Here is an 18989-nt window from a genome sequence, read left to right on the forward strand (position 1 = left end):
CTAGATAAGAGCATTTACTACCATAGCCCTTGGCTTGTGGAATTTAAGGCACTGTTTTTTCACAATGTTGTGACGTAAACCAAGGGTCACTTTTTTGTTCTTTTCAATTGTTTTTTAAAAGATAAACTTCATTAGAAAAACTTGCAAATGATGAGCTGCACCCACTGAAATTAACCAGACCCAATATCTGTGTACTTCTGTATAATTAGAATAGCCATTCTAAGGTTGTGAAGCTACACATTGGATTTTACACTTCACTGTTGAACATACTTTAATCCACTCATCCAACACCAAAAATGAAGTCCATGACACCTAGGAAAACAGCTTTGTATTTCTTTCATTACTTGTGTCTACTACCTACATTCAATCCTTCCTCATCTTGTAATATTTAGTCTCTCCTGTTGCAAAGAGAACAGGAAAGGCTAAATATAATTAGTAATTGTTTTTTGAGAAAGAGTAATAACCCTCTAACTTATTTTCCGTAATGCTAGGACTCCAAGTGTGTGCTGTGTCTGGCTCTAAAGGAGCCTTTGAAGTATATACTTGCCCATCTCTAGACTCTCTGACTTTATTAATCTGCCATGTGCAGCTGTGGTTGAGAAACACTTTTAGGAATAGCAGTTAGATAGGAGATCTTTTATCTACACAAGGAATTGGTAAGAAAATAAGATTACAAATAAGGAAAACAACACAAACAGACTACATAAAATATTTAAACACTAACAAACTATAAAGCATTAGAAACTCTGTATTGCCAAATGGACAGAAAGGTTGGCACTTAAAGGGAACTATATGAGTAGAAATCAAGGATTTAACTTTAAACCAATAAAAGAGAAATAAATGAGTTTGCAGAATCACCAGTTCAAAAGAGAGCAAAAGGGGGAAAGTACAAAATGGGCAAAAATAGGTGACAAGAAAGTAAATATCTCAATGTATATACATTTAATTTATATTTCTTGTCGAAGGACTGAATTTCTGGTGTAGTATGTAGCACATAGCACATTCTACATTGTCTGCTGTTAAAAATTAATAGGTACAGCTATATAAGATTATGGAGGCCTTATTTCTTGCAACAGTAAAAACAAAATGTCTGTTTGGTTTCTCAGCCTCATACACTGTTACAAAGAGTCAAAGCCTGCACGACAGAGGAGGACCAGGAGAAGCTCATGCAGATTACAAGTCTGCATTCACTAAATGCTTTCTTGCTGCCAATCAAGACTGTGGGTGTGCAGGTGAGTTATGTGAGATCAGTTACTGGGATATAACTAGGATATAACTGCTGCTTGTTCTCACAAAGTTTGAAATTGAAATTACCTTGGAAAATTAAATGTGAAATTACATTCAAAGTTTAGAAAGGTAAACAAAACAAAACAAAACAAAACAAAAAAACCCCCTACATCGTTCTGGAGTGAATCAGCATGTAAGAACTGAATGCCTAGGCAATTGGTGGGGAACATGGTGGCAGGCGTGGTGCTGCAGCAGTAACCATCCACACACAGGAGGCAGAGACAGACTGATGACCCATCATGCCCCTGGTGACACACCTCCCCTAACAAGGCCACGCCCCTGGTGACACACCTCCCCTAACAAGGCCATAGCCCCAATCCTTTCCAAATAGTCCCTACACTTAGGAACAGAGCATTCAGATGTATGAGTGGGTTGTTCTCATTTAAACCACCGTGCCATAGATAAGCTTTATTTAGTTGGGGCGTATTCCTTCTTTTCCTAGTCTCTTCAGAGTTTTATCGTGAAAAGATTCTTGGTTACAGTTAAGACTTTCTGTGTCAGTTTGAGGTAATTTCTGTCCTTGAGTCTATTTTATGTTCTTAGGTTTTTCCTCTTGATCTTGAGTCTAAGAGGTCCTGAACACTGTCACACACGCACGCACGCACTCTCTCTCTCTCTCTCTCTCTCTCTCTCTCTCAAATCTCTATTGATGTTTGTAATACCTCTTAAGTTTGCAAACCTTCTCTAACATTCTGCTTGTTTGAAACTGTTGGTGATACTTGTACTGTGTCTTTTATTTGATTGAGTTCGTCCTTATCATTTCTAGTTTGTTTCCTTACTGCTGACTTCCTCACCCGTTTATCTGGCTTCTTCCTCTATGTTGAATACTTTCTTTTGCCCCTCCAGGTCCTAGATGGAATTCCATCAGCTTGTTTGTATCCTCTTTGATGACTTCGGTCATGTTAGTTGATTTTTGAAGGCTTCATCTGGCACTTCAGCTTTTCCATTACCTGTGTGTTTAGCAAGTGAGGAGTCTGGATCTTTTTAGAGGATACTTTTGTCCTTTTCATATTTCATGCCTCTTTACTTATCTCTTCTGTTTTTGTTTTTGATTTTTTTTCCCCTCGAGAGTGTAATAGCCTTGGCTGTTCTGGAACTCTTTGTAGACCAGGCTGGCCTCAAACACACAAAGCTCTGCCTGCCTCTGCCTCCCATGTGTTGGGAATAAAGGGGTGCAACCCAATGCCCAGCTTATGTTCATCTCTTATTTAACAGCCTACTTTGTTCTTTTGTATGCAGGGACTCATATATTCCAGGCTGGCCTCAGACTTTATCTGTAATGGAGCTGTACTTGAACTTACAATCTCAAACCTCTACCTCTACTTTGCAAATGCTGGGATTACGAGGAAGTGCCAGCATCCTTGACTGAGCAGCCTATTCTTCAGGGCTCTGGCAGTAGTACCAATTAGAGAAGAAAACAAATTGCTCTATGGGCATCAACATCAAATGGAACAGCATATAGAAGTACATTTAAAACTGAGTTAAGCCTGTTAATGTATCACCAATGATGATGAAACAAAATAGGCAAAACTCTTGCATAATATGCTATGAAATTAAAAAGCTAAAGGGAAAATAGTGAATGAAGTAAAAAGAGGAGGCAATGAAGCGGGAAAACACAAGAAGTAAGGTTAAGTAAAAAAAAAAAAAAAAAAAAGAATAAGAAATAGAGAAGAGTGTTGTCAAGGGGACAAGAACAAGAGATTATCAGCAAAGAAAAACCAAAAATATATTTCCTAATAGTGAGGGGAAAAAATGCATTACCAATTATATATAACTAGGAGGAGAATTTAAAAACTAAAAACAAATAAAACAAGCCTAAAGCAAAGAAAAAACAAGCCCCAAACTTCAGTGTAACACAGTCAGAATAACTAATATAAAACATGGGCAGATATAGAAGAACAGCTTTTCTTTCGTGGGACCTCTTAGGTGGCTGCTGGCTGAGGCATGATGAAGCTGAACACCTCATGCCTCTCCACCAACCGTCAGAAACTCACTGAAGTGGACGATGAACCCATATTTTCCACGTCCTGTGAGAAGCTTATGGCCACAGAAGCAGTTGCTCATGCTCTAGGTGAATAATAGAACGGTTCTGTGGTCCATATCCGTAGTGGGAAGGACAAATAGGCTTTTCCACGAAGCAGGGTGTTCTGACCCATGGCAGAGCACGCCTGCTGTTGAGTAAGGGGCACTCTTGTTATAGGCCTAGGAGAACTGGAGAGTGGAAGTGCAAGTCTGTCCCTGGATGCACTGTGAGTGCCGATCTCAGCATTCTCAACCTGATTAGTGTCAAAAGGAAAGAAGGACGTTCCTGGACTGACAGGTACTAACTACTGTGCCTCATTGGTTGGGACCTAAAAGAGCTAGCAGAATCAGAAAACTTTTTAATCTGTCCAAACAAGATGATGTCTACCGATATGCTATCAGAAAGCCCTTAAACAGGGAAGGCAAGAAAGAAGCTCAGGACCAAAGCACCCAAGACTCGCCATCTGTTGCTCTGCATGTCCTGCTACGCAAACACCGACATGCTGCTCTAAAGAAACAACGCACTAAGAAGACAAGGATGAGGCTACAGAACATGCTAAAGTTTTGTCCAGGAGAATGAAGGAAGCTAAAACAAAAACTGCTAAAATGTAGTAAAAGGAAAAAGGGACACACCAGGCAAATTTAAAAATAAAAGGAGAGAAAGAGGAAAGAAGAATATTAGGATATGTCAATGACCAAAAACATTTGCTGCTCTTCCAGAGAAGATCCTACCTCAGGCTATTCAAGACACCCTAGAATTCCAGGGCACCTGCTGGCCTCTGGATGCCACCCCCCCCCCCACCCCCCCAATTTAAGTAAGGATCATCCATGATGAAGTGGACCAGCCTTTTTTCTGAGTCCTGCAGCTTGCAGAAGGGCAGTTGTGCTTGCCACAGCCGCTGCCCTTCAGGAGCTTCCTTTTGTCACACCAGCTGAGCGTCACAGCCTGGTCTGGGGTGGCCTCCCACCCCTCTTAGACTCCTGATTTTCCGCCCTGGGGTGTTTTCTGTTGTTTGGGGTTATCTCTCAAGTGCAGATCTGTGCTGTTGAGGAGTACTGCCCTCCTGCCACCATACCCAACTACTGCAGTGTTTTGATAGACATATACATTGTATGATGGTTAAGTCTGCTCTGGAAATACTTTTTATTGCTATATATTCAAACTATTCAACTTTAACTTTGTAACTTTATATTCTTGATCAATCCTTCTTCATCTGTCTTGCATCTCCCCCATCCCTTATTTTCTCAACTTCCATAAGATAAACTTTTTAATATTCCGTGAACGTAATTTTGTGGTACTTATCTTTCGGTGCTTACTTCACGCAATGTAATGATCTCAAGTTCTAGCCTTATTGTTAGAAAGGAAAGCATTTCGTTTTTAAAGTGCTTTTCAGTGGATAGCATTTGATCATGTGTGTACAGTCATTTTGTTAACCAGCTCAATTGTTTCCATTCATTTATTTGTAAGTTTGTATTTTTTTTTTTTTTTGGTTTTTCGAGACAGGGTCTCTCTGTGTAGCCTTGGCCATCCTGGACTCACTTTGTAGACCAGGCTGGCCTTGAACTCACAGTGATCCGCCTGCCTCTGCCTCCCGAGTGCTGGGATTAAAGGCGTGCGCCACCACGCCCGGTGTAAGTTTGTATTTTAAGTTTATTTATAAACAAAAGACTTTTTTATTCAAACAATAAGTATAGATAGTAGATCTTGCCTGTCAGACTAAATGTGCTGGTTCGGCACAGTTGGGCAGCCATTGGAATGACCTCCAAGTGGAATACTGGCATGTGTCATATAAATTCTTAAACTGTCCATGATGCTTCTTTTATTCCTGAATTGATCCAGGTGGAATTTAATAAGAGGTGTTTGAACTTGGGGCTTACTTTTGTCACTAGAATATACTTTTCAGATATATTTTAAAAAGCAAAACCCAAAAACCAACAACAAAAACCAAATTACTACTAATGGTGTCACTGTAGAAACTATTTCCTGCTGGGCATTGTGGTGCACACCTTTAAACCCAGCACTCGAGGCAGAGGGAGGCCGGTCACTGTGAGTGTAGCCTGGTCTAGAAAGTGAGTCTAGGACAGCCGAATTTATGCAGAGAAACTCTGTCTCAAAAAACCAAAATAAATAAATAAATAAATAAATAAATAATATATGTATGTTTCCTAACTCATCTTTTTACTTAACTGTTAAAAGTTGATTACATTTATTTTTACAGGGTGATTGTCGCTCTTACAGTTATGTGTGTGGAATCTCCAGTAAAGATGACCCTGACTGGGAATCTCTTATTTTCCTTGCCAGACTGATACCTCGCATGTGTCATAACATCAACAGGTATATTCTGCAGGTGGCAGAGGAGATGAGAGTGTGTGGATCAAGTGTATTGGGAGGATATGTGCTTTAAAGTCTTTGGTTAATGAAAGATTAAAAATCTTAATTGTACATGTAAGAAAGAGATAGTAGATGCGAGTGAATGAGTCTGTAGTCATCTGTGTGCTTTGATTGACTTGCCCTTTTCATGTGCTTTGGTTATGATTGGGGGAATACCTAATATCCTATAATTTGATCCTTTATCACAATGTAATTTGTTTATTTAAGAAAAATATTTAAAGGGATAAAATTTGGGGGACTAGCTCAATAGCTCAGCAGAAACAGGTACTCGCCACTAAACCTAATGACCTGGGTGTGATCCCTGGAACCCTCTGGGCAAAAGGAGAGGAGGAACGCCGACAGGTTACCCTCTAACCTCCACACATGTGATGTGGCACACATGCATCCCCAAAAGTCAAAGACAGCTGTGCTGGCTCGTTTTGTATCAACTTGACACAACTAGACTGTAGGCAAGCCTATAGTGCGTTTTTAAAATTAATGATTGATATGGGATTGCCCCGTCCATTGAGGGCGGGGCTACCCCAGGGCTGATGGTCCTGGGTGCTATAGGAAAGCCGACTGAGCAAGCCGTGAGAGCAAGCTGGGAAGTAGCATATGGTCTCTGCATCACGTATGGACTTCAGGCCTTTTCTCTGCTTAAGTTCCTGCCCTGACTTCCTTTGATGATAGACTGTTGCCTGGAAGTATAAGAAACAAACCCTTTCCTCCTCAAGTTGCCGTTAGTCATGGTGTTTTATCGCAGCAGTAGATCCCTAACTAAGACAACAGTTAATTGGTGTGTCTTTGGGATAGAGAACTAGTGTACTGCTTTGGAGCAGTGATGTTTTGTGATAGTGTTAATTATTGGAAATCAAATTAAAATTGGATAGTGCTGAGAAAGGCAAGAACAGTTTTTGTTCAGACATGGCTGGTGCTGCGCTGTGGAAAAAGGATGAAAGCTTACAACTAGATTGAATTTCCATAGTGTGCTTGGTTAGGAAGACATGTCAGGCCACTGCCTTCTCTCACATAGATGCCAACAAAACACAGCAGGGAGGAATGATACACTGCTAGAGAATTTTGAGAATCTCAGCAGTGCATCTATGGACCAAGAATGGCCTCTGCTGAAATTAAGGAGGGTGAAAATGCAGACTTAATAGCTTATCTTTAAAAAGGCTACTAATGAGTAAAACCACTGTCTGTTTATTACAGAACAAGTATGGCATGTCTTTTAATGTTTACTATAATGTAATTTGTATATCAGGATTCAATTAATATCATGAAAAGCTTACAGAAAGTTTTTTTTTTTTGACAGTCCAGATTTAAGTAAAATTGGCCTGTAGTAAAGTGAGTATGATCTCTCAAAGTAGCAGTTTTACTTCCATAAATACTGTCATTGCTTCTCTTTGTACGGTAAGGCTAGACTTACCTGCTAGTACTCACCTCTTCCCAGAGATAGATTAATACTTAGAGGATATCATTGGTTATGACAAAATGCTTAGTAGCCACTGGGGAGTCTCACTGTCTCAGAACCAAGCAGGGCTCCCCGTGTCTGTTGGTGATCACTAGCCCGGCACAGGTTAAAGAACAGGCAGCAGCTGCTTCTGTTGTTCTGGACTATGCCAGTTTACTTAGCACTCCCTGAATTCAGAGTGTTTCCTTTTACTTACAGAAGGGCAATTCAGTGTGGCTTACGCGCTCAGATAAAGTACTAAATATTATATGTGGTATGCGTATTATCAAATAAAGGATGTTTAACACTTATGAAAAAAATTCATTTATTTAGTGTCAGAATTGCTAATTAACTGTTATTTCGTAGTTGTGTCTTTACAATTTCTTTCATTAATATTATTTGCTTAATCAAGAGTTGCTTGAGACTTCTTTGGTTTTTAGTTTGTAGAGAAACTTGAAATGCACCTGTTAGTGTTAACTTGGAGGAGCTGGTATGTGTAAGATAAGGAGAGAGTTGTGAGAGCCAGATTTCCAAATCCATGGGAAAATGTCACCCCGAATTGTACCGAGGCGGACCAAAGTCCTGAATACAGTTTCTCACAGTAGTATGCTTTCTCTGGCCTGTTTCCATCTAGAGTTGTCTATATCTTTGGCCCACCAGTTAAAGAGCCTCCTACAGATGTTACTCCAACTTTTTTGACAACAGGGGTGCTCAGCACTTTACGCCAAGCTGATTTTGAGGCCCATAACATTCTCAGGGAGTCTGGTAAGTGGCTCATTCTGTTTATCATCCCACACCGGATAACATGTTTGTTTGTTTGCTTGTTTTTCATTTTTTAAAAGAAGTTTTGCCTTAATAATTTCTAGCAATATGATGTAGCTTTTGCATTTTTTATGGGAAGTTCCATAATGTTAATTTTAAAAATAAAATTAATTTAATCATTGTGTCTATTTATAGACACTTAGAGTAACAAAAAAATGGGCATAGCTGATCTTGTGTTCACAGCAGCTGAGGTGGACTACAGAAACGCTTTTGTTGTTTCAGTTTGTAGACAAGTGTTCTTGTCATGGTGTACTTTCTGTTGTGTTTTCAACATTTTCAGGGTTTTGGTTTTTTTTTTAAAATTGTTGATGATTTTGCTATTGAAAAATGACCCTGAAGTCTAATGCTGAAGAGCTAGCTAGCCCCATGAGCACAAGAAGACTGTGGTACACCTCATGGGAGGATCCATGTGTTAGATGCTGGTGTTGTAGTTCCATTGATTGACAGTTTAGTGTTGATGGATCTAAAATAAACCTTAAATCAGATGCCTCTAAAACACTTAAAGCTTGGTTTTACGGAGAGCAAATTTGACCAGAAGTTTATAGAAACCTATCCTTGTATTTCCCCTGGGAAAAGTTTGCTGGTGATCAGGGTTTGTAGTATAGAATATGTAACTACTTTGAATAATAAAAGTTGACTCACCCTTTATGCCTCTCATTGTTGTGGACAAAATATTCTTTCACTTATGGTTTTTTTGTTTTCTTTTGTGATGGGCTTTCAGTATATAGTTTGAGTAGCTCTCACATTTGAGACCTTGTCGTAGCCTTCCATGTGCTGAGAGTACAGATATGAGCTACCACATCTGCATAAAATTCTGTTGCATCCATTTTCAGTGCTGAAGAAGTACTTGAATTTAGTGTGTTGAGTGCCTGCATGCAAGTGGTAATACAATAGGAAGAAGGAGCGGTACTAGAGGGTCTTTGCTAGGATTTCCTTGAGCCAGGTTACTTTTCCACTGTATGGTGATGAGCACTACATGTTTCTTTCTCTAGGATATGCTGGGAAAATCAGCCAGATGCCAGTGATTTTGACCCCGTTACATTTCGACCGAGATCCACTTCAGAAGCAGCCTTCATGCCAGAGATCTGTGGTTATCCGAACCTTTATTACGAGTGACTTCATGACTGGTATACCTGCAACACCTGGCAATGAGATTCCTGTTGAGGTAATTTTTGTTACATTTTCTAATATACAAGTGTATCAATCCCTCAAATATGATATATATATATCACACATACACACACACACACACACACACAATTTGTATTTCTAGGATTTGTTCTTTGTTTATAAGGTAGTTTCACTCAATTTTCTTTTCTGTCTCCACTTATTATTTACTGTAGTGTAGCTGAGAGGGATTTGAAATCTAATACAACTTCCAGATGTGACTTAGCTCTCCTGTTTTACTTACTATTAGTAGTTTTCTCTTATAAAGGACACACTCCTAGGAGTGGAGAATGAAATTTGATGTATCAACAATTACAGTTATCTTTTGAAGATGGAGTCTTGTGTATCCTAGGATGTTCTCGAATCTCTTCCTGAGGATGATTTTGAGCTTCTGATCTTCCTGCCTTCTCCCAACTGCTGGGATTCTAGGCATGTGCCACAGTGCTTGAGATTGAACCCAGGGTTTTGTCCAATAGGAGATAGGCTAGGCAAACACTGTAGCAACTGAGCTGTACAATTCCATCTTTTTTTTGACAAAATGAAATGCCAAAAGAGTTATTTATACAGCAGCAGGTGAGAGGTTGAACTAAGACTATGCTTAGTGGAGCTCTTCTCTAATGCACCACCCGATGTGATGTTCAGGCAAGGCATGGCTGGTTAGGGAATGTTTAGCATCTGCTTTTCTTATGGCCAAATCTGTCAAATCTTCAAGGCAGTCAGGTGATCAAGCTGTCCTTGACAAAGGTTATTAGAGTGCTTCTTGTAACATTTTGGTAGTGTTGGAGTTGTAGGGTTACTCTGTAAATAATTTATGAAGTATTGTATTAACACATAGCAGTGACATGCTCAGATGCTACAGCAATGTCAGACACTGAAGAGGACTGACATAACTCATGTGTCTGTAGAGAGAAATAACCTAAATTTAATCAGAGCCATCTCTTATATGTGAAGAGTAATAGCGAAAATAGATCATGTTCTAGTTTTCAGATGTTAAACATAAGCCCTTTAGGATTATTGAACATTTGGCGTCTCACTTTTTATTGTAATCTTTGTTTTGGTAAACAGGTGGTGCTAAAGATGGTCACTGAGATCAAGAAGATTCCTGGAATTTCTAGAATTATGTATGACCTAACATCAAAGCCCCCGGGAACCACTGAGTGGGAGTAATAAACGCGTTGTTGAAGAACCGTGTGCAGTTGAGGCTCATTGGAAACCACTGTTAATGACATACAGTACTGCGAACAGTGTTCCTGAAGCAGCTACTTCATATCTGAGTTCTCATAGCAGCAGCACATGGCTCAAGTGCGGAGCTGAGGATGCCTAGGAGGGAATGAAGAGTTAGCATGTACGGGCGCATAGTCAAGGCACCAGTACACACACGCAGGCAGATGGTTCTTGCTTTTGCCTGACTTATGTATGAATTCTCGATGTGTGTCTATGATGATGGGTGACTGTGGCTTCTGTCTGCTTGCCCATGTCTAGGAACTGATAGAAACAAAACATCTTTTAATTACCAGCATGACTTACTATGCGTGCCCTTTGGAGAATCTGAAATTTCCTGTAAGTAATTTTATTTCTCCAAAGGGTGTGGAGGACCTGTTCATTGCTGTAGAAAGCTATGCTGTTTAGACATTTTTTTGGCTGGATACTAGGGAAGTAAAAATATAAGATACTTGAAAGACATAGAACACCAGGAATTTATTATGGAAGTACTTAGAGTTTTATAATGTCACAGCCACGGCAAAAAGGAACTGAATGCTGTCAGTCTTTCAAACCATGTTTTATACAGATGCCATGCTTTTCACTGTCATCTTGTTATTATAAGCAAGGAGCTTTCTCCTTGCTGTGTAGAAAGAGTTCTAACACTCTCCCCAAGGTGGTCTCAGATACTCTCCCCAGAAAAGGTTAAGATGAGAACTTGTTCTTTTTGTTTGCCTGGTCAGAGGACTAGGTCGCAGGAGCCATTCGGCATGCCCACAGCATCCAAGTGGGAGAGGAAATGTTTCTATTACTTAGGAAAGAGCAATAAAAGGACACCCTAGGTCTGGTCTGTAGACAGCTTTATTACTCCTTGCTCAGCAGTCTTGACTGATGTAAGGTATTTGCCAACACTTTCTACTAGCTTCTGCAGAGAATCAAGACCAGTGCAGGACTTGATGCCATTGCCAACAGTCCTTACAGGTTCTTTATGACAGTCATACAAGCCTGAAAAGGTAGGTAGTAAAAAAGTAAATTCTAAGAAACATTACCATGTTTTTCTCATCTGCTTTTACCTCAACTTGCAATCTCTGTTGCCTTGTTTCGATTCCCCCCCCCCCCCACCCACCCACCCCATTACTCAAGTACCAATTTCTGTTTGGGATTCAGTGTTAAATGATAACAAAAGGACACATACCATCTTCCTGGCTAGACTAGAGGCTAGCCTGAAACTGCTGCTGAACTGAGAAGGAATGACCTCTCTGTAACAACAGACATCCGTACCTTAACCAGTGTTTGTCTTCTACAACAGGTGAAGTGTTCATTGTCTGTCCCAGTGAGAAAGTTCTTCCGATGAACTTGTAAAAGGAGGATGTGATAGATTTAAGCAGATTGAAATTTGTGATAGTCCTTAATGATAACTGACAAGTACAAATGCTTACTGACATGTCAGAATGTGTTTGGCAACATTAAAAAAAACAAAACAAAACAACCCTCTTGTTCTTGCAAAAAAAAAAAAAAGTATGTGGTGTAAATAGCAGGATTTAGGAAGAATATAAGATGTTCCTATACTGAGGTTTGTTTTGTGGTTTACTGCTCACTGCCACGGCCTATGTAAAATTGGTTAGGTGATTGTGCACGTTTGGAAAACCTCATTTGTAATCTTTGCATTCTGGACAGTGATGGTATATCATCTCAGATTAGAGATAAAATGTACTTAGTATTTTTATAATACATTCTCTTGGGTGTCTGTTTATGTAATCCTTAATGCTGAAAAATTTTTTTCTCCAAAACATACCTGAGAGATTATTTTCATGTTTACTGTCAATCTTCCTATGTGGTCATTTTGCCTTGTACTGTATAGCTGACTTGGCACTATCACAGTAGTTCATCTGAGCCACTGAAAATACTTACAGTCATAGTTACAGTCAAGGAGACAAGCTCAACTTGGAAATGGTTACCAGTGACTCTAAGAACCAACTGCCAGGTTTTCGTGGAGGAAGTCATTCTGCCATTTCGTGTATTCCAGCCCTAAGCCATATGGCCTTACAGGCTGTTTACTTTTTGCTTGGGCTTCATGCATAGTAGCATTTATCACTTGATATCCTAGGCAGTTTTGACTTAACTCTGTTAGTTATTTGGGACACTTAGCTATGCAGTTCTGTTTTATTTCTTTAGAGGAAGTGAGATCAGTGAAAATGTAATTTATTCCAAAATTGGCAGACCAGAAAAATTTAAAAACCAAATAAATAAGTTCTGGCTGTGTTTTAATGGGCCTATGAGTAATGGTCAGCTCCGTTGGATTTAACAGCCTGACATAACTTTTGAAGAAAAGTTTTTAGATGTATCTTATTGACAAAATTATACTGTTTTCTCTCTTCCTCTTAGAGACGCTGCATGCAACCAAAAATCATGGAAGTTGATTTCCTTACCGTACTAGGACTTAGCTACTGTTTCCGTGAATAACTGAATTCTGTTCTATATAGAGAAGGTATTCAGGCAACACTGTCCATCTTACTGGTTTCCTATTAAGTAGATGCGTGAACCTGTACAGGTCATATTAAATGTATTTGCCTCATTTTAAGAAGTTCCAGCATCAAACCTAACCCTGAGTATTCACTCTGATTCTCTCTGTCTCCTTGAAAACATGTGCCTCAGCATGTATTTGAGGATGACCTTGAACCTCTGACTCTTGCTCCCACCTCCCTTGTGCTGGGATTATAGGTGTATACTCCTGTACCCAGTCTCTGCACTACTAGTGATTCAGCCCAGAATCATGTGCACGTTTGGCAAATACTACCAACCGAGCCACATGCCTAAGTGCATTCTTAGTTACAAACAAGAAAAAGCAGAGCAGGAGACAGTGAAAAGCTGGATAGTTTGTATGCTCGCTCCCTCCCTCCCTCCCTCCCTCCCTCCCTCCTTCCCTCCTTCCCTCCCTCCCTCCCTCCCTCCCTCCCTCCCCCCCCACACACACTAAACTTTCCCTCCCTCTATTCCCCTCTTTCTTTCCCTCTCCCTCTCACCTGCTACGCTGTTGAAGAACAAACTTTGGTCGTTAAAGATTCATGAAAATGCTTATTACAATGTTTGCAGGGAGAGCTCTTTACTACATGTTTGTGGAAGAACTGTTAGAATGCTTCAGCTTAGACAACAAATCAGTATGCATAATTATTAGCTGTTAGCAGAGCAAGAATGGATTCAGGATTCTGTATGGATGTAGGTTTTAAAGTTCTCTGTACAACCAATCACAGTATTGTCTCTTAAGAGTTCTGGAGGCCCTATTGCCTCTCAGAAATGGTACCAACATTCTCACCTCCAGTGTCCTGACCCTGCTTCTTTTACACTGCTCTCTTGCATGATCCTCCCCACTCTGTCTCTGAAAATCTTCAGAGTGATGTTGGAAGGCAAGCCTTCACTATTACCTCAGTGGTGGACACTTTAATTGGCCCATGTGTAGATTTAACTGGAAACTGAGTGTAGGTTGCATGTTTTGAACTTCAGAATGCATTGATTGAAGTAGCTGTGCCAAACGGCAGAGGAAAACTTTTTTACCACATCAGACTTCCATCGCAGTAAAGACTTTTGTGAAGCTGCATTTCTGTTTGTGTTACGTAGGGTATAATTGGGAATTGAACCTGGATCCTATTGTAGTATGCCCTCAGCCAGGCTCTAGCGTTTATGAACATTTAACAGCCAGCTGAGTCCCCAGAAAGACAAGATGCCACCTTACAACAGTAGACATACTATATACAGAAGAGTCACGTCCCATGGAAACCATCACCTTTTCAATCGGATCCCTGCCTTGGTTGCTGTCACCTGAGGAATTAAGAACAAAAAACTCAGATGTGACTAAATTAGTGTGTTGTGTGGGGCTACCCTAGCATTGCCGTTTTAAGGCACTCGGCAAGAAGAAATTACTATTGAGGGATATGCCTGGCCTCTTGTTAGAGCTGAAGTCTCAGTGAAACACGTGAGGGACGTAAGCTGGAGAGTCTTGCTGAGATCTTCGTTTGCTAAGCTCAGACCTTGGGACCAGCTTTTTGGCTCTGACTGCATCTGTGCTCCACAGAAGGTAGACCAGCCAGTGAAGGGAATCTGCAGCACAACCGACACTGTGCTGAGCTCTGTAGAACTGCATGGAATTTTTCATTGTCTTCCTTTCTGCTCCTGTTTTATTTCCTCTTAAAGGAGAAGTCTGCCTTGTGTGGGAGCCACCTGCAGTTGTGAGATGGCCTATGTCATGAGCTATGACTAAGCTATTCCACCAACTGAAGACACTTCAGGGGCTGGGCCATTTGGTTATTAGCTATTAGCTGTAGACACCTCTCAACTAGAGTCATCTAATGGTGCCCTTATAATTTACCTATCATGATCTTTGTTTTCTGTGAACCTTGTGGCAGCTTTGGGCTTATTTACAGTTAGTAACGTCACAAGACTTAGGGAGGCTGCTTGTTTATTTCATATTACATTCAGAAACCCCAGAATGAGAGTTGCGAATCCTGAGCCTGTCATCCAGCAGAATCACATACCTTTGAAGAACATATTCATGAGTAGTTTCTGTCTTTACATCCACCTGTGATTATTACAACCTTGACATTTAAATAAAATGAGTATAAACATCCTGAGCATATTTTTTAATAAAGTACTACTTTGTTAATTGAAATGAATAGTATAGATTTTGTGAACTGCTGTGTAATTGTTAGTGAATGCTGCCATGTCTTTTATGCTGCAGTAATACTGTAAAGTCGCTTTGCTTAATTAATGTGAAATGACTAGAATCCCATCTGCCTTCAGTAAACATAATGGACGAAATTATTTCATAATTTGTTTTTAAGTCTTGGTGTTTATCAAAATGGGAAGCGAGAGCAAAAAGGAGAGGACATGTTCAGATTCTTAAGAAATTGCATATATTATCAGAGATTTTGGACACTAAGCTTAATCAACTTCCTTCAGGAGTGCAGGAGTATGTCAACATCTTACCTAGTGTTGACAGGGACATAAATCTTTGGGTTGCTTTTTAGTTAAATGATCAGTTAGATCTGTGTATGTGTGCATGTTTGTTTCTAAAATTAGCCACAAACATGATGTTCTGGATATTCATTTTACATAAGTCTTTATTCAGTTTCTCAAAAAGTAGATTGCCCTTACTATTTTATAGTGCTGTGAGTCACACCCAGTGTGTTTTGCCTGATGTGCAAGCATTTATCCATAGCTACATTATAACCGCTGGGTTCACTGCTTGTTTGGAACTATGTTACAAATGGGGCAAAGCCATCTCCTGTAAAAAAGGATTAGAGGGAACCATGGGCAGAGACACAATGTCTGTTGACAGCCTTGGCGCCTCGCCTGATAAAGTGCTCAAATCAGTGACCTGTATGACCTGCTAACTCAGAAAACAAATTCAGCTTTATTTTGAGGTTTTGTTTGTTCGTTTGTTTTTTGCTATTTTATCACAGCTTACAATGAAAAATATTTCTAAGTTTAAATCTGAAAAGTTTATAAATCAAAACTGTCCTCTATTAAAAAAACACTGTTTAACATGGGCAAGTTTTGTTGCTGTTGTTCCTTGTGACTTATATTAAAGAGTTTATGTAGATTAGATAGTAAGAAAAGAGTCTAGGGATCCTATCTAACCTTGCTAGTGCGTTAAATCCTTACTAAATTTGTCTTAATTGAGCACTGTGCCTGCATTACTATTCTTTTAGACAATACGTCACTGCCATATATACTAACTTTTCCTTTAAGTTAAACAATGTTAGTGAAAATCATTTAGAAATTCACACTTAATGTGGCAATATAAAATAGTAGAAAACACAAGAGCCTTTTGTCAAGATGTCTGTGTGGTTACATTACAATGGTTCTCATTTACTCTAAGAAAAATGTTTGTGGAATAAAAAAATATTTAGCTAAGTGCAAGAAATTTCCATCTTGTGATTTTTTCTAATACAGCTTCTGTTTATAAGTGGTGAAGGCATAGTAAATTGACCTATTTTTATATCATTTAATTGGGGAAGTACCAAAAGTTATAGTCACACATAACATTTCTTTAGTATCTGTTCAACAGCTTATCTAAAAACTTGGAAATTTTTAAACAAATAGAAAAATTAAGACAGTGCAATTTAAGGAAAAAAAAAAAAAAAGAAAGCTAAGATGGTGAATGGTATGATCTACTAGGGGTTTCTATCACTTTAACTATTTCCCTTTTCCTTGTGAGTGAAAACACACAATTTTATGTGATGGTTACCAATTTAATATTTTATTTAAAAACCCTGTATATGCGCATGGCTTTTTGTGAATATGTAAAGGTGCCTTGGAGTTGGGGGTATCAGAGCCTTGAGCTAGAGTTACCGGAGTTGTGAGCCACCAGTGAGGGGTTGGGGACCAAATTCTGCAAGAGCAGCACACTCAGAGTTACATAGTGAACAACTGGCTGAAGCTGGGAAACTAACACCCCAGAGAACAATATACTTGTTTCTCTTTTGAGATTATAACATTTCTCCCTTCAGACCCTCTGCTATGTTTTCTTTCAAACTCATGGCCTCTTTTTTTTTTTTTTTTTTTTTTTTAAGTAACTTGAATACCATTTTTCTGTTCTGTTTGTTTTTTAGTAGCCCTGGCTGTTTATGACTCCTTTGTAGACCAGGGCAGCCTGGTCTCAAACTCACAGAGATCCTCTGCCTCCCAAGTGCTGGTATTAAAGGTGTGCACCACCACACCCAGCGTAGGAAAACATGTTTAATAAAAATTAATTGGAAACGGCTAGCTGTAGCTCTTAATTGAAAAACGTATTATTCCTGTCTGCCCTTATTTCTGACCCATTCCCTTGCAGAAACAAGGTTAACTGTTTCAATGTCTAGATAGTTTTTCAACTTTTTTACTTTATCATATTAATTACTTTTCTGTTTTTGCCATAAAATACTGTGACCAGAAACCATATAGAGAAGAAAGAATTTATTTGAGCTTACAGATTAGAGTCCCTTATGAGCCGGGTGTGGTAGTACATGCTCAGGAGGCAAAGGAAAGTAAACGAACCTTTCTGAGTACAGGGACATCCAGAGCTACGTAGTGAGTAGGATTAAACAGTGAGTTTGAGGCCACCCAAAACTACACAGTGAAACCCTGTCTGAAGAATCAAATGACTGTCCATCATGGTGGCAGAGCCGAAACTTCGGTGTCATGAGAAAGTATAGTGGCTGGAGCTCTTGACACCAGAACTCAGTGCCTGGAGTTTGTAGTCTTATGGTTAGCTACATTGTGACAGCAGACAGGAAGCAAGTAGAGGACAGAAAATAGGATCAGAATGCAAGGCACCACCCCCACCCAGTTACCCACTCCCTAAGGCTGTGCCTCACTTTCTAACGCTTCCTTCCATAACCTTTGTAGTCAGCAGCACTATCTGGGGAAGCAGAAATGAGTTTATAGGGGGCATTTCGTATTCAAACTGACAAACAGTTGAGAAAATTTTTGGTGTAAATGATTTGAGTGTTTGATCACATGTGCATAGCCCAGACTCCTGGATCAAGACAGTGGCTGTGCTTTCCCCACTCTCCCAGCCTTGTTTAACTTCTAGAGCGGAGGCAGTCAGGCCTCTTTCAGAAATAGTGACAGAGTCTGTCTAGAATTTTCCTCCAAGCAAAGAAAACACCTGAGCCCATTAAGGGGTGAAATGTGGCCCAGGTGACTGTTGTTAATAATGGTATCATATGCAAAATGTGTTGAGAGTTAATAGTTGAGGGAGCATACATGTAATAGAAAAAATAATTCCATTAGTATATTTTGTTCATTAAATATATATATATATATATATATATATATATTTACATACATACATAAGATACCATCTTATGGAGGGTCTGTGTGGGTGTGTTTGTGTGCATGGGTGGGCAGGTCCATGTACACGTGTGCCTATAGTATGACCAGAGGTTGGTATTGGTTATCTTCCTCAGCCATGCCCCACTTTATAAATTACGGCAGCCTTGCATTTCAACTGAGAGCTGATTTGTCTAGGGTGGCTTGCTGGTTTGTTCTTGGGATCCTGTTTCTGCCTAGAGGCTGTCTGCCATGCATGCTTATCCCACTTTTGTGTGAGTGCTGCGGATCTAAACTCTGGTTCTCAGATTTGCATAGCAACAGCTTTAGCCACAGACCCATCTCCCCAATCCCATGCTGTTGAGCGTGGATAAGAGAACTATAATGGAGAAAGTTAAAAACCACACATTGACCCAACACTATTGTATGAGTGCTCTCTGGGGCTACAAATGAACAGAGAATCATGAAAACGATTGGCCAGTTAAAGTAGTATGACAAGGGGGTTTTCCCTTCTAATTTATGTTTCTTCTAACACTTAAGACGGAAGCATGCAGGTGAGTGATAGTTATAATCTACTTGTAAATTCTAGAAACTTAGACTGTATCTTCACATGTGTTAACTTTATGCACATTGTGAGGTTTTTCTTTTGTATTTTTAAAGAGCAACTAAAAATAATAGTGAATATGTGTGTAAACTATGTACATTGTGTGCGTATAGGTGACAGCTAAGTCAAAAGAGGGTGTCAGGTTCCTTGGAACTGAAATTGAAAGCTGTTATAAACCACATAATGTGTGTGCTGGCACTTTAACCCAGGTCCGCTGCAAGGGCACGTGTGCTCATAACTACTTCCTATCTCCC

General features: G+C 39.7%; 1 protein-coding gene across 1 annotated transcript in view; it reads left to right on the forward strand.

Annotated features, from left to right (window-relative positions):
- Gmps (guanine monophosphate synthase) overlaps positions 1–10374 on the forward strand; it is a 46001-nt gene extending 35627 nt beyond the window's left edge. Inside the window, exons 12-16 of the mRNA XM_051157252.1 lie at positions 1107–1232; positions 5529–5644; positions 7768–7898; positions 8948–9120; positions 10188–10374. Coding sequence (XP_051013209.1) covers positions 1107–1232; positions 5529–5644; positions 7768–7898; positions 8948–9120; positions 10188–10289 — 648 coding nt within the window. The 3' untranslated portion in view covers positions 10290–10374. The remainder of the gene's footprint in view (positions 1–1106; positions 1233–5528; positions 5645–7767; positions 7899–8947; positions 9121–10187) is intronic.
- The last annotated feature ends 8615 nt before the right edge of the window (positions 10375–18989 follow it).

This window comes from Acomys russatus, chromosome 15 (assembly GCF_903995435.1).
Source record: "Acomys russatus chromosome 15, mAcoRus1.1, whole genome shotgun sequence".
NCBI lineage: Eukaryota > Metazoa > Chordata > Mammalia > Rodentia > Muridae > Acomys > Acomys russatus.